This window comes from Chiloscyllium plagiosum, chromosome 14, assembly GCF_004010195.1.
Source record: "Chiloscyllium plagiosum isolate BGI_BamShark_2017 chromosome 14, ASM401019v2, whole genome shotgun sequence".
NCBI classification, from domain to species: Eukaryota; Metazoa; Chordata; class Chondrichthyes; order Orectolobiformes; family Hemiscylliidae; genus Chiloscyllium; species Chiloscyllium plagiosum.
In genome coordinates, this window is record NC_057723.1 from 44,150,438 (window position 1) to 44,167,217 (window position 16,780).

Consider the following 16,780-nt stretch of genomic DNA (forward strand, 5'->3'; position numbering starts at 1 on the left):
AATGGGAAATGACCATTATCTGAGGTCTTCCTCTGAAGGTAAATGGGGATCTGTTCAGTCATCGAACCCTCCCAGTGTATCAAGCATATGCAAATATTAGCATTGTGTGTGTCAGAGAGTTCTTTGGATTTTTGGATGGAGTCAAAGTGCAATGTTTGTTTTGTTGACTTGATATGCAACTGTACAGAACCAAACTGCATTTGTTACCATGTATACGCACATAAAGGGATTTTTTAATGAATAAAGTATATGTTTGAAATTATAAAAACTCTAATCTTCAAGTTATGTCTCCTTGCTCTGGACTCCACCAGCAGAGTAGTGAGTTTTTCTCCTTCTATGAATACCATCTTCACTTTAATTATTTCAACTGAATCATCTGTCATCTTTCATACTTAGGAAGTGCAAGTCTAGGGCCAGATTTTCATCAATGAGAAGAGAAGCTTTTGGTTGGGAGATGAAAGCAAACACCCCACACAATTTTCCTTCCAGGGTGGGGGCTGGATGGAGGGGCTTTCTGCCTTTGGATGAAGTTTGAAGGTTACCCCATATGCAGGTAAATACCAGGGCAGGCTGATTCTATGAGACCTTGGTCCAGTCGAATAAAAGACTGTTAGATCTTCTAGTCCACACCTCTCACCTCTTCCATTCTACTAATTCATCTTCATGTTACCTCCAAGACTCCTTGTATATTGCTTACCTTGTCAATTACCCCTCATGTCCTCATGCCATTTCCAAGCTCCCTCATACCTCCACAGCCATTTACCCAGTCTGATCAAATCGCAGCAACCATGGGGAGATGAAATACTTTAAGAATCTAAGAATGCTTTCATTCATATGCATGCTACAGAAAATAAACCTCTCCTTTATGAAACTCAAAAATGTTAACCTCTCTGAGGTGATCAATCTGTTATTAAATAAAAAAAAATACTATTCACAATAAAAACTGCTATTCATTTAATAGCTCTTAAAACTATTAAAATACAAACTTAGATCCCAATGAGATAAATGGGTTTTGAGATTTTGAACCACACACTTATCAGATACACCTTTGCATGAATAGTCGTCAGGATTATCAAAAGTGAGATTTTACGCATCCTCTGTAAAATGTGTGGCTCCTTGTGATAAGGCCTTTGGAAAACAGTGAAAATAAGGTCTGTTTGAATGCAGCACCATTTCCAAAAGCTCTTCTGAGTCTGGGTTTCCCATTTATGTGATTCACAGCTTGTTCTCAGTCCATTATCTTTAAAGCTAGCCTCCCCCCTAACCAATTTCCTACACGTCAATGGACTGCCTCTAATTCCACACACTACTATTTATCCTAACAGTGTCTTGTGTGGAACCTCATTAAATGCTTAAAGAAAACAAAAGTGCACTCATTTTAAATATGTTGCATGCTTATGGTACAATAATCCATGTGCTGGAAGACCAAAGTGGGTTAGGGAAATGTTCTGAAATCACATTAGTTGTTTCACTAATTATGACATTATCACATTAAGTTCCAAGAAATACCTGTGTGACTGGAGAATGCCTGGAGACAAACATTTAAGTAGCATAAAGTAAATGACAAACGAATTCAGCGCTTCATAGTTCAAACATGCTAAAAGAAAATGTGTAAAAATGAAATAAGCAAGGCTCTCTCTTCACTCATCAGTCTACTGTTTGATAGTCTTCAAACTGATCTTGATATTTCAACCTGTGTCTGAGAATAAAGCAATCCTTATGTTGCTATGTTAAAAATCACACAACACCCGGTTATAGTCCAACAGGTTTAATTGGAAGCACTAGCGTTCGGAGCATTACTCCTTCATCAGGTAGTTGTGATGAAGGAGCAGCACTTTGAAAGCTAGTGCTTCCAATTAAACCTGGACTATAACCTGGTGTTGTGTGGTTTTTAACTTTGTACACCCCAGTCCAACACCAGCACCTCCATATCATGAATTGTGCTACTATGTGTTCTATCCAATGGAAAGAGTAGAGAGGTGAAGTCAGGATTGTTAAAGGGTTGTGGACTGAACAAACTATGTAGTGGAAGCGGGTTTGGAAAGCCTATGAGATTGTAGCTGATGCCATGTTTGTGCAGGAAGGAAGACAAATGCTTATAAATAAATGGGGCATATCTTTGTTGTATCAACTATGTAAAGTGAAATGTACCTCTTTATTAATCTTTTAGTTATGTTATTTTTGTGTGTTTTGACACAGTTCAAATTTTAAAATCCTGTTTGTCGGTTTTGTGGAAATTGCTATATTTTCAAGTTATTTGTCTCTACCTGGATTGTAACAATTGACCATTCCAATCTGGCTTTACCTGATAGCTGTCCAGCAGCTTACTTGTCCAGAGAGATTTTTGGATATCATGTATAGAAAGTCGTAAGTTATGATAGCTGTCTTTAAAGTGAAGAACCTTCGGCTCATCTAAAAGTTGCCCTCCAAGGTGTTTCTCCAGTTGCATCACTTCCTGCAAAGGAAAATATTAATTAATGATAGGAATTTGTAAAACGTATAAAACATGCAGTTGAAATCACAACAATCTGAACAAGTAGTTTACCAGCAGCCAGTTGATTTTTGCTCATTATAGTCTCTACTGCAATTTGCTTGCAATATTTTTGCAATTTGATCCCATCGTATTGTCAAATTCTATTACATATTGAAAAGCACTTGCAAAGATTCTCAAACACCAAAATGGCCAACACACACTTTGAATTGTAATTCTGCAATGCATGGCTCATTCTGCTTTAATAGATACAAATAAAAGTTGAAATATTAAGACATTCAAGGCTAGGAGCCACCTGTTGGAGCTGAGTCTGGTGTAGATTTAGATTCGTTTTTCTCAGTGCAGTCTTAGTGGACTGAAGGCCTCTTCTGTACTGTATGACTCTATAGGAAATGTCAACACATCTATACATTAGTCCAAAAATCTCTTTAGCTAAATATAGTCCCCTTGCTCTTCCCCAACTTCATAACCAGCAGCTGTCTTGACTCACTTTGTCGTTCGCTTAAGTCAAGGCTTTTCAGACTTGAGCAAGTTATAGAGGTAGCAAGGATTTAAGCCATGGAGAAAATTGATGAGAATTTAAAAAGGTGTTATTGTACCAAGAATGTCCAACACCTTGGACCAAACAAGTACAGAATTTGCAAGACATGCTAGATTTGGAGGGCAGGGTATTGAATTAGCACAAATTTATTTATCATTTAGTTTGAGGAAATTTCTGTGATATACTATTGAGTGTCATAAACACAGTCTGACAATTCCAAGACAGTGGAGGGTCTGAGGGAGGAGGTGAACAGATAAAGCATGATGTATCTGTAGATACTAATGGGTAAGCTTTTGACTTAGGTCAGACAGGCAGGATATGATCACATTGGGTGTGAAAATGAGAGAGAGATGGAGAGAGAGATGAAGAGAGAGGGAAAGGGAGGGATAGAGAGACAGAGAGATAGATGAAGAAAAAGAAAGGGATGGAGAGGAAAAGAGATCAAGATTGCGGGAGAGAGATAGAGACCTAGAGAGAGAAATTGAGATCGAGAGAAAAAAAATAGAGGGATAGAGAGACAGAGGGAGACAAACAAAGGAAGAGAGACAAAGACAGAGAGAGAGGTGGAGGGAGAGAGATAGAGATACAGGGACACAGTCAATTTCTGTCAGTACAGGAGAACATAAAACTCCTGTTGCATATCTCCAAGGTATAAAACACAACAACAGGTAATGGGAATAATGGAGAATAGTTTAAATGTACAACCTTTTGAACCTTTCCTTTCTAAGACAAATATATTCTCCCATGCTATTAGATTGATGGACTTTGGAGTTTGATACTTACTTTATCTCTACATGGATGGAGAGATCGGATGTATCAGCAGTCCACTAGAAGATGGTAGTTGTACATTGTCTCTGAGCAGAAGCCAGTGAACATGCAAGTAACTCACAGAAAACACATTTGAAATATTTGTGAGTGCTTGCAAAAAATCCTTTGGGCCAAGGAAAATCTGATGACTGAATGGTACACATCCCAGAGATGTCAGAGAACTGGTGAGTCTATTAAACAATATATGCCAATGGTGTGGAAACTTGCATCTACATGTAAATTTAGGCGTATTAACTAAACCAACTAATTTGTGGTCAATTAATTGAAAAAGTCTTCAATTTCATTAATTAGGGGAAAAACACAACTTTGGCTATCTCTCATATTATGTTTGACAAGATTACAGACAAGTATACCCTTGGACTCAGGAATGCTGGCACACAATGCCCAACTAACACAAATGCAAGAGTTACAATCAAGAAAATCTTAGAAAGCTCATCAAAATGTGCCATTTATGGTCAATACTCTCAAATATATGGCCAATTTGTGGAATTTCTCAATGTTGATAACATCATGTCAGCTGGAGGGAGATTGTATAACTCATTTTTAAAGTGAAACCACTTTGCAGAGAACTCATCAGTTCAATATGTGAGGAGTCTCACCCGTGAGAGTAAGGCACAACATGTATTACCAACATGCACAGAAAAACACCAAATCATTTTGAGGAATACTCGGTTGAGATCCCAGAAGTCTCATTGTCACTTCTCATTGACATTGGTGTCGAAGTATTTATACTGAGTGACATAATCCACCATCGGCATTTTTTTGCACATTTGTCTCACTCTCGCATCTGACAATCTTCGAGCTAAATTATTGCTGCCTTAGGAACAATTGCAGTTCTGACACATGACAGTTTCATGGTCGAAGTAGCAATAATTTGGATTCAAACTTGAAATCCCTGCATAGCACACATTAACTGGATCAGTGGCATAGACTAAGCACACTGGTATCTTTCTTTACAGGATGTGGTAAATTGCCAATATATGCCAATTCTATTAAATTTCAGATGGTAGCCATTCGCAATACATACTGGTGAGTTGCAGAAGCTGAAAGAACTTGAAACAAATGGTGTTAGAAAAAGTCAAATCTGGTAAAGACATCAAATCCACAATAAAACTGTATGATGTAAAAATAGTAAAATTAGACCAGCTGACAACCTTAAAGTGGCCAACACAGCAACAATTCCAGATAATGTCCTTACAATCTTGGAACTATCAGCAACATTTCATTACTCTGGTATTCACAAGATTTGACATGCGATGTAGTTATCGCCTGACACCGTCAGAATAAAACCAATATTCTACAGCTTCTGTTCCATTACTGCAAAATATCTATGACCTAAATTCAGCCCCTACTGCATTCCAGAAGATTGTTTCTTCAATTTTATTTTATGTCAAGTGGACCTATTTGACGATGTATTGTCCAGGGAAGGATCAAAGCAAAACAGAATCAGAGTCATTTAATTGGAGTTACTTGACTTGCAAAACACAATTTTACAGTGAACAAGGATAAAAGCGCACATTCACAAGATCCAACATTTACTTTTAATGGATAGAATGACAACAGCTGAAGTCATGAAATAAGCCATTCATGCACTTCTTACCCCACTTATGAAGAAGTTGGCATTGTTCCTCAGCACTGCCAACTTGTAATGCAAACTTGTTTCGATGTACACAAAGTACACAGGATCTCTTCAGAAGATAGTGAAAACAACACAGAATGGCAATGGATTCTTACACAGCAAAAATTGTTTGACACACATTAAAAAGCAAAGACAGCAGCACCTCATATATTTCTGCACGTGGGTTGAAATGCATGTCTGAACAGATAGGTCAGGAAGTGTGACTGGACTATACTCTCACAGTACATTAAAGGAAGCAAATAATCAATTAATTATGCATCCTCCTTGCTGCCCAAAACTGAATGCAAATATTTTTCCTGCAAAATGAGAACTACTAGCCAGCAATTATATTTGCGTGCATTGGTTCATTTATCTCTGCAGTGGAAAGTTCAGACTCTGCATCAATCACCAATACTAACTATATTGTCAGCCATAGTCATTAACTAAGCCATGTTAAGATTTGGTCATCAACATCTACACAGTTACAAATGTCAGAACAATGTCAAGGTCATATATTATGCAAAAAAACAAGCTTTCTTTTTCAAAAAAAAGACATCAGCAATCTCAGGGAACATTATAACTCAAAGACAATATTGGTGCTTAATGAAAATTGACACATTGAACAGATGTTGCCTCAAATTTGTATTTCTTCCTAGTTCCTACGAGGTTTATGCATGGTAGTCACTCTGAAACCAGATGTCAATGCAAGGAAAGGAGTCAGCATCCAGTCCTACTGAGTAGAACAGCCATCTGTAAGAGGTGACTTGATGTATAAATGTTTTGTCATTTAAAATGGCTAAAGTTAAGCTTCCTAAAGGGAAAATAGATATTCAATTGCTCAGTGTTTGTATACAGGAGTCTGTTGAGTAGTCACTTGACAGTTAATGCACCATTACTATAATAATGGGGGAACTTTAATATGCAGGTGCACTGGGAAAATCAGATGAGTGGCAAATCCCAGGAAAAAGAATTCATGAAATGTCTACGAGATTTTGCTGTTTAAGAGCAGTTTGTAGCTGAACCCACTAAAGGATTTGGTGATGTGTAATGAGGAAGATTTGATCAGGGAGCTGAAGCTGATGGAACCCCGAGGAAGCAGAGATCTTAATATGACAGAATTCACCTTGCGACTTGAGAGGGAGAAGCTGGAATCAGGTTTAATGGTACTTCAATGGAGTAATGATTTCTACGAAGACATGAGAGAGGGGCTGTCCTGACATGATTGAAAAGAGGAGCCTACCAGAACGAGGATGGAGCAGCAATGGTAGGGGTTAGCGAGCAATGGGGGAAAAAGGACTGGTGGAGAAACTGAATAGGTACTTTGATCAGTGTTCACAGCGGAAGATACCAGTAGCATACTAAAACTTCAAGACAGTCAGGAGGCAGGAGTGAGTGTAGTGGGCATCACTAAGAAGAGGGTGCAGGGAAGATCTGAAGATGAATAAATTACTGGACAAGATGGACTCACCAAGGGTTCCAAAGGACATAGCTGAGGAGATTTTGGAGGCATTGATGGGAATCTTTCAGGAATCACTGGAGCCAGGAAGGGTCCTAGAGGACTGGAAAATAAATAATCTAACATCCCTGTTTAATAAGGGAGGGAGGCAGTGGACAGGCAATTATAGTCTGGTTAGCCTGACCTTGATGGTTGGTAAGTTTTTAGAATCCATTATTAAGGATGAGATTGTGGAGTACTTGGAAGTGCATTAGAAAACAGAACTGAGTCAGCGTGTCTTCATTAAGGGTAGGTCATGCCTGATAAATCTTTTAGAATTCTTTGAGGAGATAATGAGCAAGTTAGACAAAGGAGAGCCAGTGGATGTGATTGATTTGGATTTCCAGAAGTCTGTTGACACGGTGCCACATATGAAGCTGCAAAGTAAGAGCTCATGGTGTTAACAGCCAGGAACTGTCATAGATAGAATATTGGCTGACTGGCAGAAGACAGAGAATGGAAATAAATCAATCTTTTTCAGGATGGCAGCCTGTGACTTGTGGAGTTACACAGGAGTTGGTGTTGGACTACAACTATTCACGTTGTATATTAACAGTGTGGATGAAGGAAAAAAGGGCATTGTTGCTACATGTTCAAATGACACAAAGATAGGTGGAAGGACAGGTAGAGTTGTGAAAGAAAGGAGGCTGCAGAAGGATTGGGACAGGCTAGGAGAGTGGGCAAAGAAGTGGCAGATATAATACAGTGTGGGAAAATTGTGCAATTAGGCATAGGCATAGACTATTTTCTAAAAGGGTAAAGGCTTCAGAAATATGAAGCACAAAGGGTTTTGGGAATCCTAGTTTAGGATTGTTTTACAGATAACATGCTGATTCAGATGGCAGGTAGGAAGGCAAAGACAATGTTAGAATTCATTTCAAGAGGGTGTGAATACAAGAGCAGGGTTGTACTGCTGATGCGGTATATGGCTTTGTTCAGACCGCATATCGAACATTGTGAGCCGTTTTGGGCCCTGCATCAAATGAAGGATGTACTGATGTTGGAGGGAGTCAAGGGATAGTTTACAAGAGTGATCCTGGGAATGAAGGGTATGTCATTTGAGGAATGATTGGGGACTCTGGCTCTGTACTCGATGGAGTTTAGAAGGATGAAGGGGATCTCATTGAAACATAGAGAATACCGAGGGAACTGAATAGAGTGGAAGTGGACTTCATGTTTTCACTAATAAGAGTGACTAAGTCCTGATGCACTGCCTCAGAGTGAATGGACAACCTTTGGAACTGAAATTAGGAGGAATTTCTTCAGCCAGAGTGTAGTTAATCTGTGGAACTCATTAATGAAGAAGCCAGTGAAGTTGGGGGTGGTGGTGGTTGGCGGGGGGGGGGGGGGAATGGGCAAGTCATTGAGTGTGTTTAAGACAGAAATAAATAAAAGGTCTTGACACGAAAGGGGGGTCAAGGTTTAGAGGTAGAAGGCAGGAGAATGAGATTGAGAAACATATCAGCCATGATTGATTGGTGGATCAGACTCAATGGGCCAAATGGCCTAATTCTACTCCTATATCTTATGATATTGGGTGAGTCACATAGAGAGAAACTGAATTGAAGCCAGGCACTATAAACACGGGTGCATATATTTTAAAGCACCATAGATAAAACTTCTGTTGTATATTTATATAAAGGCAGAACTGTATCATCTCTGCATATCCCTCACACATAAAACACAATAACCATATGTGGATGAGAAGCAAAATGGAACCAAGGAGATAACTTTGGAGATGTAGGGAATGGCGAGGAAGGAAGGGACTGCCATTGCAGGTCATTCTGGGTCAAGTGTTTCTTCTCTCCACCTTTGTTTCCAACCAACAAAACCTTTGCATCTTGTTCTTCCTCTTGGATTCTCCACCATAATTACAAACTAAGTTATTATTGTCATGGATTTAACTAACTTCCTAGTGGAATTTGGGATGCTGTTTGACTTCATGATAGTTCTAACAAAGGTCTGCTGCAAATGGTTGACAGCAGGTTCCTTGTTCTATACTTTTATGATACACTTCATCTCCTCCTTTGAAATTAAATTTCCCTATGATCTAATGTTATATATTTCTCCATACAATGGGCTCCTGTACATAACACAAGCATGTTCTTTCCTCAGTATCATCTTCTATAGTTCTGAAACATTTTTTTCCCCTTTTCTCCTGCCACCTCTTGCTATTTTCTTATATTTTCTCCTATTTTGCCAGATTTGATTTCTGTTTTGTTACTTTCTCTTATTGCATTTTCCCCCCAATTTCTCATCTCTACTGTTAAATTTAAAAAACAGTCCTCCCCTCAATCCATTCATGTTTTCAGCTAACTGGCAGCAGCTTAAATTGGTCAATGGGCAACATAAGTAGGAAGAAATCAGTCATCTTTACCTGGTCCAGTTTACACATGACTCCAGGCAATCACAAACAGACAATAAAAGTTGGCCATACCACCGATCTCCATTTTTCATGAAAGAATTTTTTAAAGTCTCAACAAGAAATCAGTCTTTATCTCAAGTGAGTATAGTTCAACACACTTCTAGCTAATTAAAGTTAAAAGATGTTTATCTAAGAAAGGTCAGAGGTGGAGGTAATGGAAATAATTATTAATAGGTGGTCTTCTACCAGCTAAATTGGGCTAAGATATCTACCATCACTTTAATAAAACAAATGCATGTATATCTCTGATGAAAACATGTTAAAGGCAATCGATCACCAAGGGAGTTCCATGACGGGCATGGAGAAAGGGTCATAAAAATTTCATTCGGGATATAATTCATTTAATAGATTTCAGAATCAAAGGGTTTGGTTGAAGATGCAGTAATTGGTAATACATTGCTTTTAAGAACTTTGCAAGACCTGGCATGTTGTCATGGAGATGGGCAGTGTGCATCAGAAGATTCCTTTCTTCAATGCAACTGGGTGTGTCTTACAGAAAGCAGTTACTGCTTTGATTTGTGTAAGTTATAGCTCACCGAGTTGAGAAGGCTAGAAGAAAATGAACATTAATCAGGTCTGTACCTTAAGCAGGGAAAGCACTAACATTTTCATTCACCATGCGGAATGCAGGCGGCTTAAGTTTAGTTCCGAACTTGTGAGGGAAGAAAGCTAGAAGATTTGTCTTTGTCTAATTTGAAACTAAAGGAAAAATTCTATGATGGTTCTTACAAAGCCTTGTGGTAGAAAGAAGTCAGCAGAGTTAGCTTGGAAGGATGAGAGAAGATATCTGCTGATAACCAGAGCAAGGTGTTATGTCAGCCACATTTGTGAGGTCTTAAAAATCTGTTGGATAGTCACTTAGCCAAAAAGCTCATGGAAGGATGCCCCTACAATACTATCTCTGATAACAGCTGGAACACACAGGAAAATTAAAGGGAATTCCATTACTTTAAATTGATCCTACAGAAAGGGAACAAACCTTCATGACTCTTGTACATGGAAACTTTTGGTGGAAGCAACAAGTAGAATGGAGTTTACAGCAGAAGCAGTTACCAACTGTTGCATTAAGTTAACAGTACTTGATTTGGTACATTCTCATCAGGACTAGGCTTCAGGACCAGGCCTTTAGCAGACCAGAAAATTTGCCAGACAACAGAAAATTACAAATCTGGAATAAAACATTCACAGCTCAAATGTAAGAACTTAGTTTAGTGCCAAGGTCAATGACTGATATCCTGACATAACATTTGAAACCACCAAATTATCCTTCACAACCACATTCATTACATGCTTTATTACAAAATTTAGTGAAGACATCACCTTGCTAATAAAGGAATGAGTTTCCAATGTTATTTAAGATATCCAAGCTGGACAAGGTACAGCAAAAGTAATATGAATAAAGATCACTGCAAAGGTCCTAGAAACCACTTCAGGTAAAACTAAAAGTGCTGCAGGAACTGCACTGCAGAAGCAGTTGTCCTGAAGAGATTGTGGTGGTACAACCTGAAACAATAAATAATCTTTGACAAATGGAAGTTAGTAACATAAACACCTTTAGACATCGCTCAATAAGAAATAATTATCTGTGCAAGAGCAAATATTCTGTGACATTCAAAACCATAAATCCACAAAGAATGCAAAAGTACATTTGCTCAATCCTAGGCTACATGACAATATCATGACTATTAAAGATTAAGCATTGATTTCAAACATCATCTGTAAGTTTTAAAGCAAGGTGTCTTTCTATTTTCTGGAAATTCTTTGTTTTGAGATTTGGGGTGCAACAAGTCTCAGGTGAGAATATTTTGAATTATTAATTCAGAAATACAAGCTCTTGTCCAAGAGAGCAGTGAGCTAAATCTTCTTGACACAAGGCTTTCCAGGCAGAATCTGAAGCAGATCAGAACAGAATAACTGAAAATGTTCAGCCAGGGTCATTACTTCCTGGACACTGATGATCCTGAAGCATTTTGCCATGGTCTGATCAGGACAAATGCAAGAATGCCAAGTTTCAAATGGTCACAATCATTTATACTTCAGATCAAAGAGCTACTGACTGGTTGGAAAGTCAACTTTGTTTCACCATGTTGTTGCCACTGAGAAAGCAAAAAGGAATAATTTGGTTCCCCAAGCTCCCTGGAAATATATAAAAAAGGCTTGAATATAAAGCTTTTGCTTTTAGAAATGGTACCTGAATTTAAATGTATGTTGCTTGTGATGAGTGTTAACGTATTACAAACTTCACTGATTACCTTGACTTGATTGTTAGTTTAGCTATTAGCACATGCAGGACAGTACTCCCCAATTACACAATCAAATCTAATAGAGGAAACTTTCTTTTGAGTTTTGTATGTGCTGGCTGGTTCAATATGGTTTGTACTCTGCTATTATGAACAACCAAAGGAATATACTGTTTGATTTGATCAGCTGACTAATGAGACATATGCTCTTTGTACCTGGCATTAAATCAGCACCGAAATTCATTCACAGCATTGCAATATATTTTGTAGGCTGTATGCCCCAGCAATTGGCTGATCAAATCAAAAAACATATTCCATTGGTTATTTTCAACAGGCAGAACAAAATGAAGTTCATTCTCAATCAATATGTCCACTGTTTGATACGATTCTGCAATTGGGCAGCACCTTAGAATCAGTTTTGCATGAACAGCTACCCAAAATAATCAAGTGAAGATAATTAGCTGAGCTTGTTAGGTGGCTTGCTTACATTTGATAGAAGAAACTGGCATTTGTATGCAGATATCTGTTCTCTGTGGTCAAGGTTTTATATATTTTAAATTACCAGGGAGTTTGGGGAGCCTATCGTTCTCTGCTTCCTTGTCCTTGGACAATCAGTACAGGCCTGTGAACCAATCTACATCTTTTTCTCCTGCACTACAAATAGTTGCAATCATTTGGAATTTGGCAATGTTGTGTTTGTCCTAATGAATAAAAGCTTTGTAACAAGCTTCTCTTTGCACTAATCTTTAAGTTTTGTACTATCAAGTAAACTATTGGTATGTCAGTGCCACCAATGGCCTGACTTCTCTGCATTTCTGTTTACCACAGCACTTGTTTTCACCCTCAGATATTTTAAACAACAACCTACCCAACCCCACAAGCTTGTCCTTTAAGTAAAACATGATGCAGCATAGTTTCCCTTTTTTTTAGTTATATACTTTCCTGTTGATATATTCTCACTAAGCACACCTTTTTGTTTTTATTTGGAAATTTACTAAACATAGTCAACTGTCTAACTTTAACTGAATATGGTCATTAATATGGACTACTTAATTAATTTTCACAAGGAAATCATATAATCATTCTCTACATTGTGGAAATGAAGCATAGATTGGGTGACTGCTTCACAGAACACCTACATTCTTTCTGCAAAACAAAGACCCTGAGTTTCCAGTGCCTGCTATTTCAACACACCACCATGTTCCCTAGCCAACATCTCTGTCTCAGGTTTGCTGCAGTGCTCTAGCACAGCTCAGCGCAAGCTGGAAGAACAGTACCTCTTTTCCCACTTGGGAACTCTTTAGTCTTCTGGACTCAATATCGAGTTCAACAACTTTAGGGCTTGAGGCAACTTTTCCCATGTCCTTACCCCAACCCCCACACACCAAGCCTTGTTACCACATGGTCTGGTATTACACACAATCTATTGTAAGCCACCAATAGCCCCCAGTAGTAATTATTCATTCTCCAAAGTTGATCATTATCCATTCCTTTTTCTGTCCAACAGCTCTTCTCTCACTTTGAGCTCTAACTCCATCTACCGTTTACTCCTTTTCCCCCTCCTCCCACCTTATTTTCTACACAGCAAAACCAACATTTTCCTAGCTGCAATCAGTTCTGAAGAAGGGTCACTGGACCCAAAACATTAACTCTGATTTCTCTCCACAACTATTGTCAGACTTGATCTTTACTGGCCTAACTTCCAGCATCTGGAGTTATTTTGTTTTTTTAATCATGTAGTCAACATGAGCATGATGGATTGTTTGCACATACTTGCATAGGTTTGAAAAAATCTCTCAAGGACAATATTCCAAAATTAGTAATTCAGTGCCTTTGCTGACTTCTAATGAATGATACTTGAGTGCACATTCAGTGACAGTTGGAAGGTAATAGCTTGTTCTTCACTTAGAATTCAAGAATTGTTTGGACAAATCCCTGTTGAAACATAAATGTGTTTCTCTGATTTTTTTCAAAAAATTGTTTTGAAGCAGCATAATAAATGGCCAGTTTTCCTTATGGAATTACAGGAAATAATTACCTTTTGCTAGTAATTTACTAACAATGTTTTTCATAAAATTAAACTTCAAAATACAACTGGAAACTTTGGCTTATATATAACCATATATATAAGTTAACCCAATGGTTTGTCCTACAGTCTCTCGCAGTAAGTTCAGTGAGTGTACATTAAAACAGTCACAAGCTCAGCTGAGCCATATAAAATTATGATCATGATAGGAGATAGTAGTAGTTAGGTGTGAAGTCTCCTTCATGCAGAGATCACTACACTTGGCAGGGTGGGTGCAAGGCATTGAAATGTTCAATCAGCCACCATTATTATATTGAATGATCGGGCAGGCTGAACTGGCTAAATGGCCTACATTTATTCTTACTATTCCTAGATCCTTTTCATTGAAAGAGTTCAGAGACTGATCTATTGAAAAGACCAACGGCAAATGAGCTAATACTGTAAGTTTCTGTATCTGTATGTTTCAGATAGTACAAACAGATCTTTACTGAAAGTACTTACAGACTCACCTGGGAGTTAATATATGTAATTGAATCATGATCTTCACAATGTCGTATTTGTTCTTGAAGTGAAATAATGTTTGTTCAACATTCTTTTTCTTATTGATTTGTTGTCTTTGCAACACACAATCTGTTGACCTTGTCATAAGGCGGCAACGGTGGTTCAGGTGTTAGCACTGCTGCTCCACAGCAACAGAGACATGGGTATGATTCCAGCCTTGGGGGACTGCTAGTGTGGAGTTTGCATGGATTTCCGCTGGGTGCTCTGGTTTCCTTCCATAGTCCAAAGGTGTGCAGATAGAGTGGATTGGCCATGCTGAAGTGCCCTGTAGTGTCAAGGGATGCACAGGCTAGGTAAATGCAGGGTGGGATGCTCCTCAGAGGGTCAGTGCAAAGTTGATGGGTGGAATGGCCTTTTTTGCACTGTCGAGATTCTATATATTAGAGAACTAGCAGAGCTTTGGCAACCTGCTCAGCCATTCAGTATAGTTTCAACTTCACTTTCCTACCCACTCTCCATAATCATTCAAGCCATTATTATTTAAAATCTGTCTACCTCCTCCTTAAATTTAAAGTGTCCCAGCATCCATCGTTTTGAGATAGAGAATTTCACAGATTCACACCACTTTGAGTGAAATAATTTCTCCTGATCTGTTTTAAACTTGCTACCCTTTGTCCTAAAACTATGACTTCTGGTGCTAAATTGTCCCACAAGGGAGAACATGACTATTTGTTGATTGTTTTTAGCATCTTATATACCTCACCTAGATCTTCTGTCATTCTTCTAAATTCCAAGACAGTCTAAGTATAAAATGCTCAATCTTCTTTCAGAAGACAAACCACTCATCTCTGGAATAAATCCAGTGAACCTGCTCTGAACAACCTCCAATGTGAATACATTTCTCCTCAAGTAAGGAGAACAATACCAATACTCCTGGTGCAATCTCATTCCTGCCTTGTGTAGTTGCAACAACACTTCCCTAATTTTCTATACTGTATTCCTTTTGCAATAAATCCCAAAATTCCATTTGCTTTCTTTATTATATGCTCTACCTGCATTGTTGTTTTTTTGCAATTCACACAGAGGACACTCAGATCCCTCTGCACTGAAGAATTCTGAAGTTTCCCTCCACTTAGACAATAAGTTATTTTCTATTCTTCCGACCAAAATGGATAGAGAAGTATCCTAACTTCTTCCTTAATTTAATTGGGTATCCAACCTAGAAATGAATTGAAATCCTAAATGTACTTTTCAGATCTGTCAATTTACTGATCGATCAAATGGATCTGAAAGCGTAAACTTTTGTGGTGAAAGAGTGGTACAAGGGAAATTTGTTCCAATGTTTAATTGTTGACACCGTGTATACTCGAATATAAGTCAACCCACTACTTATGGCCAAGAAATCTGGAATTTTCCATATATCTTGTATAAAAGTCAACCCTAGTTTATCATATAATCAACAACAATGTTAAGCTTTGGATTTCTTAAGTTCATTATTGAACCAGCACTATAATTAGTAATTGGGGCAGCACAGTGCCTCAGCGGTTAGTACTGCTGCCTCACAGTGCCAAGGACCTGGGTTTGATTCCAGCCTCAGGTAACTATCTGTGTGGAGTTTGCACATTCTCCGTGTCTATGTGGGTTTCCTCCGGGTGCTCCGGTTTGCTCCCACAATCCAAAGATGTACAAGTTAGGTGAACTGACCATGCTAAATTGCCCTTAGAGTTCAGGGATGTGTAGAGTAGGTGCATTATTCAGGGGTATTTATAGGGTGGAGTAATGCGTCTGGGTGCATTACTCGTTGGGGGGTTGGTGTGGACTTATTGGGCTGAAAGGCCTATTTCCACACTGTAATGATCCTATGATTTGAGTATAATTAGTATTCATTTTTTGTATAGCTAGTCGTTCCGCTCAAGGACTCCGTTCTGCCGGCCGTCCCATGTATCTTGTCATAGAGTCATAGAGATATACAACATGGAAACAGACCCTTCGGACCAACCCGTCCATGCCGACCAGATATCCCAACCCAATCTAGTCCCACTTACCAGCACCCGGCCCATATCCCTCCAAACCCTTCCTATTCATATACCATCCAAATGCCTCTTATATGTTGCAATTGTACCAGCTTTCACCACAATCTCTGGTAGCTCATTCCATACACGTACCACCCTCTGTGTGAAAATGTTGCCCCTCAGGTCTCTTTGATATCTTTCCACTCTCAACCCTAAACCTATGCCCTCTAGTTCTGGACTCCCTGACCCCAGGGAAAAGACTTTGTCTGTTTATTCTATCCATGCCCCTCATAATTTTGTAAACCTCTATAAGATTACCCCTCAGCCTCCGATGCTCCAGGGAAAATAGCCCAGCCTCTCCCTGTAGCTCAAATCCTCCAACCCTGGCAACATCCTTGTAAATCTTTTCTGAACCCTTTCAAGTTTCACAACATCTTTCCGATAGGAAGGAAACCAGAACTGCATGCAATATTCTAACAGTAGCCTAACCAATGTTCTGTACAGCCGCAACATGACCTCCCAACTCCTGTACTCAATACTCTGACCAACAAAGGAAAGCATACCAAGCCCCTTCTTCATTATCCTATCTACCTGTGACTCCAC

General features: G+C 38.8%; 1 protein-coding gene across 1 annotated transcript in view; it reads right to left on the bottom strand.

Moving 5' to 3' along the window:
• Positions 1-16,780, bottom strand: part of unc5a (unc-5 netrin receptor A) — a 579,623-nt gene that overhangs the window by 23,413 nt on the left and 539,430 nt on the right. Inside the window, exon 13 of the mRNA XM_043704227.1 lies at positions 2,306-2,455. Within this exon, the coding sequence (XP_043560162.1) occupies positions 2,306-2,455 (150 nt within the window). The remainder of the gene's footprint in view (positions 1-2,305; positions 2,456-16,780) is intronic.